This window comes from Phoxinus phoxinus (genome assembly GCF_949152265.1).
Source record: "Phoxinus phoxinus genome assembly, chromosome: 10".
NCBI classification, from domain to species: Eukaryota; Metazoa; Chordata; class Actinopteri; order Cypriniformes; family Leuciscidae; genus Phoxinus; species Phoxinus phoxinus.
This window is the reverse complement of record NC_136885.1, coordinates 662966-677500: the sequence shown is the minus strand read 5'-3', so window position 1 is coordinate 677500 and position 14535 is coordinate 662966. Positions and strand designations below refer to the sequence as shown.

The 14535-nt window shown below is 43.3% G+C and overlaps 1 protein-coding gene across 1 annotated transcript in view; it reads right to left on the bottom strand.

Annotated features, from left to right (window-relative positions):
* The window catches only part of znf236 (zinc finger protein 236), a 78836-nt gene extending 65476 nt beyond the window's left edge, over window positions 1-13360 (bottom strand). Inside the window, exons 1-4 of the mRNA XM_079625474.1 lie at window positions 13205-13360; window positions 7578-7699; window positions 6463-6627; window positions 5516-5694 (exon numbers count right to left, since the gene is read on the bottom strand). Coding sequence (XP_079481600.1) covers window positions 5516-5694; window positions 6463-6627; window positions 7578-7699; window positions 13205-13256 — 518 coding nt within the window. The 5' untranslated portion in view covers window positions 13257-13360. The remainder of the gene's footprint in view (window positions 1-5515; window positions 5695-6462; window positions 6628-7577; window positions 7700-13204) is intronic.
* Between the last annotated feature and the right edge of the window lie 1175 nt (window positions 13361-14535).

The window sequence follows — 14535 nt, the reverse complement described above, 5'->3', positions numbered from 1 at the left end:
GAAGAGCGTGTGGGCGGGGTCTCTCTGTAATCGCACTGCACTCTTAATCAAACCAATCAAATCTCACAGCCAATCAGAAGAGCGTGTGGGCGGAGTCTCTCTGCAAGCGCACTGCACTCTTAATCAAATCAATCAAATCTCACAGCCAATCAGAAGAGCGTGTGGGCGGGGTCTCTCTGTAATCGCACTGCACTCTTAATCAAACCAATCAGATCTCACAGCCAATCAGAAGAGCGTGTGGGCGGAGTCTCTCTGTAAGCGCACTGCACTCTTAATCAAACCAATCAAATCTCACAGCCAATCAGAAGAGCGTGTGGGCGGAGTCTCTCTGCAAGCGCACTGCACTCTTAATCAAATCAATCAAATCTCACAGCCAATCAGAAGAGCGTGTGGGCGGGGTCTCTCTGTAATCGCACTGCACTCTTAATCAAACCAATCAAATCTCACAGCCAATCAGAAGAGCGTGTGGGCGGAGTCTCTCTGCAAGCGCACTGCACTCTTAATCAAACCAATCAAATCTCACAGCCAATCAAAAGAGCGTGTGGGCGGAGTCTCTCTGCAAGCGCACTGCACTCTTAATCAAAATAGTCAAATCTCACAGCCAATCAGAAGAGCGTGTGGGCGGAGTCTCTCTGCAAGCGCACTGAACTCTTAATCAAACCAATCAAATCTCACAGCCAATCAGAAGAGCGTGTGGGCGGAGTCTCTCTGCAAGCGCACTGCACTCTTAATCAAAATAGTCAAATCTCACAGCCAATCAGAAGAGCGTGTGGGCGGAGTCTCTCTGTAAGCGCACTGCACTCTTAATCAAACCAATCAAATCTCACAGCCAATCAGAAGATCGTGTGGGCGGAGTCTCTCTGCAAGCGCACTGCACTCTTAATCAAAATAGTCAAATCTCACAGCCAATCAGAAGAGCGTGTGGGCGGAGTCTCTCTGCAAGCGCACTGCACTCTTAATCAAACCAATCAAATCTCACAGCCAATCAGAAGAGCGTGTGGGCGGAGTCTCTCTGCAAGCGCACTGCACTCTTAATCAAAATAGTCAAATCTCACAGCCAATCAGAAGAGCGTGTGGGCGGAGTCTCTCTGTAAGCGCACTGCACTCTTAATCAAACCAATCAAATCTCACAGCCAATCAGAAGAGCGTGTGGGCGGAGTCTCTCTGCAAGCGCACTGCACTCTTAATCAAACCAATCAAATCTCACAGCCAATCAGAAGAGCGTGTGGGCGGAGTCTCTCTGTAATCGCACTGCACTCTTAATCAAAATAGTCAAATCTCACAGCCAATCAGAAGAGCGTGTGGGCGGAGTCTCTCTGTAAGCGCACTGCACTCTTAATCAAAATAGTCAAATCTCACAGCCAATCAGAAGAGCGTGTGAGCGGAGTCTCTCTGTAAGCGCACTGCACTCTTAATCAAACCAATCAAATCTCACAGCCAATCAGAAGATCGTGTGGGCGGAGTCTCTCTGCAAGCGCACTGCACTCTTAATCAAAATAGTCAAATCTCACACCCAATCAAAAGAGCGTGTGGGCGGAGTCTCTCTGTAAGCGCACTGCACTCTTAATCAAACCAATCAAATCTCACAGCCAATCAGAAGAGCGTGTGGGCGGAGTCTATCTATAAGCGCACTGCACTCTTAATCAAATCAATCAAATCTCAGAGCCAATCAGAAGAGTGTGTGGGCGGAGTCTCTCTGTAAGCGCACTGCACTCTTAATCAAATCAATCAAATCTCAGAGCCAATCAGAAGAGCGTGTGGGCGGGGTCTCTCTGCAAGCGCACTGCACTCTTAATCAAACCAATCAAATCTCACAGCCAATCAGAAGAGCGTGTGGGCGGAGTCTCTCTGTAAGCGCACTGCACTCTTAATCAAATCAATCAAATCTCAGAGCCAATCAGAAGAGCGTGTGGGCGGGGTCTCTCTGCAAGCGCACTGCACTCTTAATCAAACCAATCAAATCTCACAGCCAATCAGAAGAGTGTGTGGGCGGAGTCTCTCTCCAGGCGCACTGCACTCTTAATCAAAATAGTCAAATCTCACAGCCAATCAGAAGAGCGTGTGGGCGGAGTCTCTCTGTAAGCGCACTGCACTCTTAATCAAACCAATCAAATCTCACAGCCAATCAGAAGATCGTGTGGGCGGAGTCTCTCTGCAAGCGCACTGCACTCTTAATCAAAATAGTCAAATCTCACAGCCAATCAGAAGAGCGTGTGGGCGGAGTCTCTCTGTAAGCGCACTGCACTCTTAATCAAACCAATCAAATCTCACAGCCAATCAGAAGATCGTGTGGGCGGAGTCTCTCTGCAAGCGCACTGCACTCTTAATCAAAATAGTCAAATCTCACAGCCAATCAGAAGAGCGTGTGGGCGGAGTCTCTCTGTAAGCGCACTGCACTCTTAATCAAACCAATCAAATCTCACACCCAATCAGAAGAGCGTGTGGGCGGAGTCTCTCTGTAAGCGCACTGCACTCTTAATCAAACCAATCAAATCTCACAGCCAATCAGAAGAGCGTGTGGGCGGAGTCTATCTATAAGCGCACTGCACTCTTAATCAAATCAATCAAATCTCAGAGCCAATCAGAAGAGCGTGTGGGCGGAGTCTCTCTGTAAGCGCACTGCACTCTTAATCAAATCAATCAAATCTCAGAGCCAATCAGAAGAGCGTGTGGGCGGGGTCTCTCTGCAAGCGCACTGCACTCTTAATCAAACCAATCAAATCTCACAGCCAATCAGAAGAGCGTGTGGGCGGAGTCTCTCTGTAAGCGCACTGCACTCTTAATCAAATCAATCAAATCTCAGAGCCAATCAGAAGAGCGTGTGGGCGGAGTCTCTCTGCAAGCGCACTGCACTCTTAATCAAACCAATCAAATCTCACAGCCAATCAGAAGAGCGTGTGGGCGGAGTCTCTCTGTAAGCGCACTGCACTCTTAATCAAATCAATCAAATCTCAGAGCCAATCAGAAGAGCGTGTGGGCGGAGTCTCTCTGTAAGCGCACTGCACTCTTAATCAAATCAATCAAATCTCACAGCCAATCAGAAGAGCGTGTGGGCGGAGTCTCTCTGTAAGCGCACTGCACTCTTAATCAAATCAATCAAATCTCAGAGCCAATCAGAAGAGCGTGTGGGCGGAGTCTCTCTGTAAGCGCACTGCACTCTTAATCAAATCAATCAAATCTCACAGCCAATCAGAAGAGCGTGTGGGCGGAGTCTCTCTGTAAGCGCACTGCACTCTTAATCAAACCAATCAAATCTCACAGCCAATCAGAAGATCGTGTGGGCGGAGTCTCTCTGCAAGCGCACTGCACTCTTAATCAAACCAATCAAATCTCACAGCCAATCAGAAGAGCGTGTGGGCGGAGTCTCTCTGTAAGCGCACTGCACTCTTAATCAAACCAATCAAATCTTACAGCCAATCAGAAGATCGTGTGGGCGGAGTCTCTCTGCAAGCGCACTGCACTCTTAATCAAACCAATCAAATCTCACAGCCAATCAGAAGATCGTGTGGGCGGAGTCTCTCTGCAAGCGCACTGCACTCTTAATCAAAATAGTCAAATCTCACACCCAATCAGAAGAGCGTGTGGGCGGAGTCTCTCTGTAAGCGCACTGCACTCTTAATCAAACCAATCAAATCTCACAGCCAATCAGAAGATCGTGTGGGCGGAGTCTCTCTGCAAGCGCACTGCACTCTTAATCAAACCAATCAAATCTCACAGCCAATCAGAAGATCGTGTGGGCGGAGTCTCTCTGCAAGCGCACTGCACTCTTAATCAAAATAGTCAAATCTCACAGGCAATCAGAAGAGCGTGTGGGCGGAGTCTCTCTGTAAGCGCACTGCACTCTTAATCAAACCAATCAAATCTCACAGCCAATCAGAAGATCGTGTGGGCGGAGTCTCTCTGCAAGCGCACTGCACTCTTAATCAAAATAGTCAAATCTCACAGCCAATCAGAAGAGCGTGTGGGCGGAGTCTCTCTGTAAGCGCACTGCACTCTTAATCAAACCAATCAAATCTCACAGCCAATCAGAAGATCGTGTGGGCGGAGTCTCTCTGCAAGCGCACTGCACTCTTAATCAAAATAGTCAAATCTCACAGCCAATCAGAAGAGCGTGTGGGCGGAGTCTCTCTGTAAGCGCACTGCACTCTTAATCAAACCAATCAAATCTCACAGCCAATCAGAAGATCGTGTGGGCGAAGTCTCTCTGCAAGCGCACTGCACTCTTAATCAAAATAGTCAAATCTCACAGCCAATCAGAAGAGCGTGTGGGCGGAGTCTCTCTGTAAGCGCACTGCACTCTTAATGAAACCAATCAAATCTCACAGCCAATCAGAAGATCGTGTGGGCGGAGTCTCTCTGCAAGCGCACTGCACTCTTAATCAAAATAGTCAAATCTCACACCCAATCAGAAGAGTGTGTGGGCGGAGTCTCTCTGTAAGCGCACTGCACTCTTAATCAAACCAATCAAATCTCACAGCCAATCAGAAGAGCGTGTGGGCGGAGTCTATCTATAAGCGCACTGCACTCTTAATCAAATCAATCAAATCTCAGAGCCAATCAGAAGAGCGTGTGGGCGGAGTCTCTGTAAGCGCACTGCACTCTTAATCAAATCAATCAAATCTCAGAGCCAATCAGAAGAGCGTGTGGGCGGGGTCTCTCTGCAAGCGCACTGCACTCTTAATCAAACCAATCAAATCTCACAGCCAATCAGAAGAGCGTGTGGGCGGAGTCTCTCTGTAAGCGCACTGCACTCTTAATCAAATCAATCAAATCTCAGAGCCAATCAGAAGAGCGTGTGGGCGGGGTCTCTCTGCAAGCGCACTGCACTCTTAATCAAACCAATCAAATCTCACAGCCAATCAGAAGAGTGTGTGGGCGGAGTCTCTCTGCAGGCGCACTGCACTCTTAATCAAAATAGTCAAATCTCACAGCCAATCAGAAGAGAGTGTGGGCGGAGTCTCTCTGTAAGCACACTGCACTCGCAAACAAATCTGATGTGAATCCATTGTTGCTTTCATTACAGATATAAATGATATTCAAAAACACATTAGACGATTTGAACATTAAATAAAGCACATAATCCGTATCTGAGATTACCGTTGTCATACTTTGTATGTTGTTTTTTCAGGTTAAGACAAAAACTCTGGTTAACACGGACCCATTTATTGCGTCTGGTGAGATCAGGCTGTAATGATCAGGGATCTTGTTAAAGTGAACTTCAGTCCGTGTGATCTATTCATGACAGGTTGAGGAGGTTCGAACCGAGACGTTTCCCAGCTTGTTTTCATAGTACCATTAACTTTAGTTTTCGTGCACAAATGAAACCGATGTGATCATTTTCTCATTTACGAACCCTCATGTAGTTCCAAATTAGCATGATTCCCATCTTCCCAAATGTTCACCAGACTCATGTGAACAAATCTTCCCTTGTACACTACATAAACTGTGTCCGCATGCAGAAGCGCTGCGAGAGGTGTGTGTTCTGAAGACGAGACGAGTGCACACACACACACACCTGGTCTTGGCGTGGCTCCTCAGGTGTTCCCGGAGCTGGCTGTGTGTGGGGAACTCCCGGCGGCAGGTCCGGCAGGAGTGTGTGTTGCTGCCGCTGAGCTCCTGCCGGTGTTCCTCCAGGTGCACTGACAGCTGACTCTGCAGGATGAACTCGTCTCCGCACTCCGAGCACAAGAAGTTCTGACGACACAAAGCACACGCTGCTGATGAGGAGGAGGAGGAGGAGGATGAAGAGGTCATTAACCAACGTTTCAGGTCCTCAACACTAGGCAGTGGAATTACTCATCCTCATCCTTCCCTCGGGAGGGTTTTGACACTCAATTTAGTTTTTTAAACTGAGTGTTGATCGGGGGGGTCAAGACCCCAGGACTTCTGTCGCACTCCAACCACGAATACACACTCTTTTTTTAACGGATTCAAGGAGTTTTGTGTTTGAAATTTGGTAACAAATCCTTCACTCGCGGGTCAATCTGAGATGAATGGAATGCTAAAACTTTACCAAAAAATGATTGTATAATGTGTACACGTGTATCTGAACTCACACTGAAGCTAACTGTCTTTAGGACCCAGAGGAACAGCTCATCGGCTGCATATAGAGCTATAAGCCCATCGAGAGTCAGGAAATATCAGCTTATATTATTATATTTCCTCAAGAGGTCAAAGACACACAGTGAAATATATTTAGAGCTGGATTAAAAGGGTCATGCATGAAATTGTGAGTTATTTTGAATTAAGTTGAAAGAATGTGAGGACTTAATTTACTAAATTACAATTTGTATATTATTTATTGATCAAATCTAGAAATTTAAAGGTAAATCAAATGAAAAAATATCTACAAAAACATTGCATTAAAAAATATGAAACCGTGATTAAGTATAACTGTATGGCCCCGGGTGATTCTGACCCGCGAGGGAAGGGTTTGTTACGGGGGAAGATGGAGTGACCGACCTCTTCTTTCTCGTGGACCATGACGTGAGCCTTCAGACTGGCCACTCGAGAGAACTTCTTGTGGCACACGGGGCACTTGGCCTCGCTGGTGGCGTGCGTGGACTTGTGGAGGTCCAGATTGTACTCCACATTAAAGGACACCGGACACTGGTCACACCGGTACGGCTGAAGCAGGGAGGAGTGAGGAACAGTTATCAGCAGTTCAGGACAAACACATCAACTACACTCTTAAAGATAAAGCTTCCGAAAGGCCAGAGACGAACCAGTTCTGCTCCCCCAAAGAGCCTTCCAGGGATCCGGTCTTACAATAACCACTTCTTTCTGTGTTGAATAATCTAAAGAACCTTTTCCACTATATACAACATTTTGTGGAATGGAAAGATTCCATGGATGTTAAAGTTTCTTCATGGAACCATCAATGCCAATTAAACCTTTTTGTCTTTCTACCAAAACAGGACTAGTACATAATAAAAGAATCCTAATGACAACAGCTGTGTTTCCATTACCCTTCAAATTGCGATCTTGAAGCAGAAATGTGTGAGAAACTCCTCATACGAGCCGCTCCCAGTATAAGGGTCTTTCCTCGCCAGTAAAGCTGGATAACAGACGCGTCTCCTTCCGTTAACGGCTAGTGCGGCGGCTGAGGTACACGTGACGTAAACATCATCCCCATGATGCTTGGAATGACTTATCGCAAGAGGAACAATTCTAATGTTAGGTTTTATTCGCATAACATCAGAAACGCCGTCTTTTCGAAATAGTTTTTTATCGACATTTAGAAAGTATCGCAAAAGTTGAGCAAGTCTGTAATGGAAACGTGGCTAATAAACTCTACTTTTAGTTGTTTGTTACAATGCGCTGAGCACAGACAGGTTTTAAAGTCAACAGAAGAAACAGCTTTATTAAGGGTTCTCCAGAAAGCAGCTTTCTGAAACTTCATATAAACATTACAGCTTTTTTCCTTGTGGAGAATTAAGAGAAACTGGGTGTGAGCATGTGAATCAGTGGCTGGTGTGAACCTTGGCTGTTCAACAAACATCTGTGCATGTGTTGAATGCTATCACATCTGGTTATGATGATGATGATGATGATGAAGATGAAGTGCGCTCTCTTGCCTTGTCGTTGACCTCGTGCTCCCGCAGGTGTCTCTGGAGTTGACTCTCGCTGGGATAATTCTGGGAGCAAATATTACATTTGTTCTCGGCCTGCTTCTGGCTCTCTGAGCCGGCTCCCGGACCTGTGGACACAACACCAGTCACATGGGGCCATTTTTTTGCAAAAATTTGATTTATACATCAGCTGAATAAATAATCTCTCCACTGATGTGTGGTGTCTTAGGATAGGACAATATTTGGTCGAGACACAACTATTGAAAATCTGGAATCTGAGGAGCAAAAAAATTTAAATCTCCTTTAAAGTTGTGCATTTATGTTCACGATTTATGTTCACGATTGTGCACAATGTAAACATTGAGAAAATCTCCTTTAAAAATCTCCTTTAAAGTTGTGCATTGTGCTGCATTCACTCACACAAATACATGTTTTATATATTTACGGCAGGACATTTACTAAATATCTTCATGGAACATGATCTTAATATCCTCATGATTTTTGGCATAAAAGAAAAATGGATAATTTTGACCCATATACAGTTGGCTATTGCCACAGATATACCCGTGCGGCTCCAGACTGGGTTTGGGATCAGGGTCGCTCCTCCGATGCTCATTTAGACTGCGTTCAGCCTTTCATGCACACAATGTGGATAAACTACAACACATAATCCTGTCAGCTGTGTGGATGTTTAGCGCTGGGTTGACAATATGGATTTCACGATTTGAATTAACATCCACAGATATGGATTATTAAATCTCGCTGTTTTCTGTTGATGCACAAACAAAACTTCACTAAAAAAGATCTGTAGCTCCTGCCATCCAATAATCCCAGTCATCTTTGTGCTTTGATACTTTTGATATGCAACAAGGTCTCAAATTTTAAATTGCATTGCATTAAAACGTTATTTTCTGCTGCACGCTGTCTGCCGGATTTTACTCCTCGTTGCTTACTTCCAAGAGTTCTGTTGGAATTTCCCTGCACGTTAATTCTGACCAATTGAAGTGTAGTTATGGAAATACGTTCAAGACACATCTGGCCAACGAGTAGTGTGGATGTTGTCACGTTCGTTTCATCAACTCTTCAACTGGTTCGGACCAGAGCAATCGGTGTGGTGTGAATGCTACAGAGTATAATGTTTCGCCCTTGGTCCGCACCGAATGAACCGCACTACAGATGTGAACGCACCAGATGAACCGCACTACAGATGTGAACGCACCCTTAGAAAACACTGACCAACTCAGTGCTGCTAATATCAGTGAATGATGTTATTCCAGTAATAGAGTTTCTGGTTAGTGTCGATACAACCTGGGCTCAAATCTCAACCGTACAGTGATCCTCCGTTTACAAACACCTGCAGAATCTGCTAAACGTTTATTAAAATGTTAATAATAACAAAATAAAAGGCATCATAAATTTGTTTGTTGTTTTTTATTGAATAAGATCTGAATAAGGTCTTCCACATTACAGATGTTTACAGTCCACAACACAAAATATTAGCTAAATTTATAAAAATGACCCCATTCAAAAGTTTACGTACTCGACACAAATGATGGTGTGACTACAAAAATAATTTATTTTTCTGATTTGGGCAGGGGCTTGAGGTCTGATTGGTTATGACAGCATTTTGGGCGGGACCTTATGTTCTGATTGGTTACGGCAGCCTTTTGGGCAGGACTCTGAAGTCTTGGTTAAGGAAGAATTTTGGGCAGGACTGTGAGGTCTGATTGGTTACGGCAGCATTTTGGGCAGAATTGGTTATGACATTATGACAGTATTTTGGGCGGGACCTTGTGGTCTGATTGGTTACGGCAGCATTTTGGACAGAACTGTGAGGTCTGATTGGTTACGGCAGCATTTTGGGTGGGATCTTGTGGTCTGATTGGTTACGGCAGCATTTTGGGCAGAACTGTGAGGTCTGATTGGTTACGGCAGCATTTTGGGCAGAACTGTGAGGTCTGATTGGTTACGGCAGCCTTTTGGGTGGGATCTTGTGGTCTGATTGGTTACGGCAGCCTTTTGGGTGGGATCTTGTGGTCTGATTGGTTACGACAGCCTTTTGGGCAGAACTGTGAGGTCTGATTGGTTACGGCAGCCTTTTGGGTGGGATCTTGTGGTCTGATTGGTTACGGCAGCCTTTTGGGCAGAACTGTGAGGTCTGATTGGTTACGGCAGCCTTTTGGGTGGGATCTTGTGGTCTGATTGGTTACGACAGCATTTTGGGCAGAACTGTGAGGTCTGATTGGTTACGGCAGCATTTTGGGTGGGATCTTGTGGTCTGATTGGTTACGGCAGCCTTTTGGGTGGGATCTTGTGGTCTGATTGGTTACGGCAGCCTTTTGGGTGGGATCTTGTGGTCTGATTGGTTACGGCAGCCTTTTGGGTGGGATCTTGTGGTCTGATTGGTTACGGCAGCCTTTTGGGTGGGATCTTGTGGTCTGATTGGTTACGACAGCATTTTGGGCAGAACTGTGAGGTCTGATTGGTTACGGCAGCCTTTTGGGTGGGATCTTGTGGTCTGATTGGTTACGGCAGCATTTTGGGCAGAACTGTGAGGTCTGATTGGTTACGGCAGCATTTTGGGCAGAATTGGTTATGACATTATGACAGTATTTTGGGCGGGACCTTGTGGTCTGATTGGTTACGGCAGCATTTTGGGCAGAACTGTGAGGTCTGATTGGTTACGGCAGCCTTTTGGGTGGGATCTTGTGGTCTGATTGGTTACGGCAGCCTTTTGGGCAGAACTGTGAGGTCTGATTGGTTACGACAGCATTTTGGGCAGAACTGTGAGGTCTGATTGGTTACGGCAGCCTTTTGGGTGGGATCTTGTGGTCTGATTGGTTACGGCAGCATTTTGGGCAGAACTGTGAGGTCTGATTGGTTACGGCAGCATTTTGGGCAGAACTGTGAGGTCTGATTGGTTACGGCAGCATTTTGGGCAGAACTGTGAGGTCTGATTGGTTACGGCAGCCTTTTGGGTGGGATCTTGTGGTCTGATTGGTTACGGCAGTACTATTACTATTTCTATACAGTACATGAACTATTTAATGTTAAATAATAATAATAATAATTTGTTACATTTATATAGCCTAGCGCTTTTTCTGGGACCTCAAAGCGCTTCACATATGGAAGGGGGAATCTCCTCAACCTCCAGCAGTTTGCAGCTCCACCTGATGATGCGACGGCAGCCATATTGTGCCAGAACGCCCACCACACACCCGCTTACTGGTGGAGATGAGACCGTGATGAAGCCAATCAGTGTATGGGGATGATGAGGAGGCCATGATGGACAGAGGCCACTGGGCATATTTGGCCAGGATGCCGGGGTTACACCTTTACTCTTTTTCGAAGAACATCCTGGGATTTTGAATGACCACGGAGAGTCAGGACCTCGGTTTAACGTCTCATCCGAAGGACAGTATAGTTCTCATCTAGCCAAACAACATTCGCGCTGACAGTCATATATTTTTAGGCTACTCCGTCCTCCTGGGGGATTCATATCATCAATCTTGTGCAAATATTGTTTTTTAGTATCAAAAGATTTCACCATGGTCAGGCAATACATTTATGGCGAAAAAGTAAAAAAATAAGTGTCTTATATGTTCTACATGCACTGAGTAATATGTTCAAACTTCAACAATGTTCGTTTTTTATTTTATTTTTTATAATGTATAACGCCCTTCAGAAGCTGAATGTCTAATATAATATCATCATTCATAGACATCAATGCACATAGCCTACTTGTTATCTTATTTAGATAGCCAGGGAAAATAATGTGGTTGGAGTTTAAAGGTCTTATGAGTTTTGAGGACAATAAAATAATTTTAATTCAGTGCATTTAAGCCGTGATGAGATTTGAATAATGTGCTGGAGGACTTGTTTTTTTAACGGTCTAGGTTCAAGGTATGAGGACAAATTTTTTTGTTTGAACATTATAGAAAACTGAACAAACTCCTTTGAAAAGGGGTTCTCTGTGCAGACTGTGATGTGTGTATGCTCCACAGCAGTCACTTGCTTTCCAGAACAGGTCGCTTACTTCAACAGTACAGTTTACTCCTATTAATGGAGTTATCCTATTATTATATCCTATATAATAATACTCCTATTTACTCATCAGGCTTTTTTAACACTTGCAATGTTAATAAATCACCTGCAACTTTAATAGATATTTTTGAGACTTTTCTTAGGGCTGTGCGATATTGAAGAAAAATGCGATATGCGATAACTCCTTAAATAATGCGATATTCGATATGCGATATGATAATGCTTAAAGTGTGTAAAATAAACTTAAATTATCTTTAAAATATATTTTAAATTATATAACCTACATGTGTTTCACATTCTTTTAATGACAAGAAAGTGAACATCAGTGTTTTACTGTAGCATAAGAAGTGTTATTTTAACATCAGTGTAAACCACGGGTTTCAGGTTATCCTACATTAGGTTTAATTAGCTAATAAAAGATACTGAATCATAAAATATAAAAATAAAACATTGCTTAGTTTTCACTGTATGAATTAAATATATCCTGATACTTATTAAAGCTAAGAAAAATTGTGTCTTTTGTTCATGACCCCATTTATTGCAAGCTGTTGCGATATGCATATTGAGATATATACATTTGCGATATTTCGATAAATTTGATATATTGGGCAGCCCTATTTTCCATCAATGTTATTAAAAGTTTTACAAAGTTACTTTATCAGTGACCAGTTGCATTTTTGCAAAAAAAAATTGTAAGACCAGTTGCAAAAAAAAAAAAAAAAAAACTCTTCCAGATTGTTCATGACTTTATAACATTAGTAACATAAAAAGGTAGATTGGTCTACTTTGAATCCAAAAAGTGAGATTGATTACACATTGGTTACCTGCTAGTGAGTCAAACTAGTTCTTGAGACACAATCTTAACGTAGCTGTTAAAATAATGCTAATATTACATTTTATATAGCCTATATTATTCAACAATGCCCGCTGGTGGTTACCTTTACAGTCACAAGGTAAATACCTGTCTGTTTACTAACACAGTAACGTTACCATAGTAAACCTGCTACAAGCCGAAACACAATCATCGGCTGACTGCGAACTGTATTCCTCTTTTTATGAAGGTTTTGTTCAGCTAGTAAAGTCTGGAGAGCAAGTAAACATTACACTGATCTGGTTATTCTTTAAATCAATAACACACACAGTGTCAACAGCATGCGGTATCATCACAGCATCTGCACATTATCGCCAGAATAGACTGTAAACACGGCTAACACGACAGCTCGACATGTTCCAGCCCTCCTCACTGATGTACGGAAGCTTGAGCTAACATTAGCATCGACGCGGATCTGCTCAAAAAGCGCTTTAATTAAGTGTACATGTTCCTCTAGTGCAGGCGAGTGACATCTGAAGTGTGTGAGGGGAGCATTCTCTCAATCTGCGGCACACGAGCGTGTTATTAATATCATTCCGCCGCAATCACTCCTGCAGCAACACACACACTCACAGGGCAATACTATATCCGGGGACTATATACACGCGCTTCAAATGGCTTTCTCTAAACTTCTGCCCCATTCTAGACATGCACTACGGACTTAAACAAGCAGCTTATGGTGTGAGGTTTTTATTTGTGAGATTGCGGTTGACTTTACCGGTTTCGCTGTCATCTTTAACCCTCTGTTTTCGCGGCCGGCCCCGCGGCATAGTTCCAGTTTAGCGCGGGTGTAGTGTGAGCGATTCGGATTCAAAATGGCGGCGGGTTGAGCGAGCCGAGACCCGAGACAGAAGCGCCAGATCTGAGATCACACTGAGGAACTGCGACTCCTAGCGGACAGATTCGCACACTGCACTGCGTGTGTACGGACAACAATAAATGGTTTTGGAAATTAGAATTTGGAAAATAGGTTAAATTTCATGACATGAAATAGATTTTAATGACTTTTATGTATCACATTATATGTCAAGGAATTACGCGCAATTTAAAGGGACGGAGCTACAGGGGTGCCGTTAGATTTTCGGTGAATGGGCGGGGCTAACAATACGACAATTCACCATGACGTCATCTTGGTGCATATTGTTTACAAAAATTCTGAAATGCTGTAAACATCCCCAACGAAAATAACCATGGTTTTATTAAAAATACCTGTTCATTTATGCCCGATAGTTTGTCATTGTTTACCATGTTTTTATGCCATCGATTTATAGCCATTGATAGTGAGTTTATCATACACTCTCCAAGTACACGACTAAAAGTAGGGTAAGTTAGGCAAAGTTTAATAAACACTTTTTTGTTATAATAGGTAAGCCTAGCCTAAAACTCTCTTTATATCCTGATCAATCAATAATAGAAATGATCTAAATATTAAAACATGTATCTTCTGTCGAAGTCTCAGTACTAAAAAATATTCAGTCAGAAATGCAAGGCAAATTATGTTTTAGGCTTGCCAGTCAACATATGTATTTATTTCCATGCAAACATTACATGTCATCAGCGCTTTTCATGCTATGCAGAGTTATAACAGACAGTTATTATTTGATTATCTTTTCTTGTAATATTATTGTACTTTTTAATTATTTTTAATTGAATTCAATTAATACCATAAAAAGCCCCTGATTCTCATTAGAAGACATAGACCCAGGTCTTCACTGATATTGTGCTCAAATCTCCCCTATTAGTCCATGGGCCAAGCCAGAATTTGTCCATAGAAGTACTTTGAAACATATGTTTTATATTAGCCTTCATATTAAAGAAAACTATTTTATGCATCTATTAAATTATTATATTTGTAAATCTATCTCTAAAGATATTGATGTTAGGGGGGATATCTTCAGATATGGATCGACAAGACTGTAATCTGGTGATTTCAGAACCATGATGGTGGGATAATCCATGACCTAGCAATTTGAAAACATGTACTGTATTTGAAATAGTAAATTAAGCAACAACAACGACTGGTGCTAGTTTAAAAAGTTTCGAGCCACT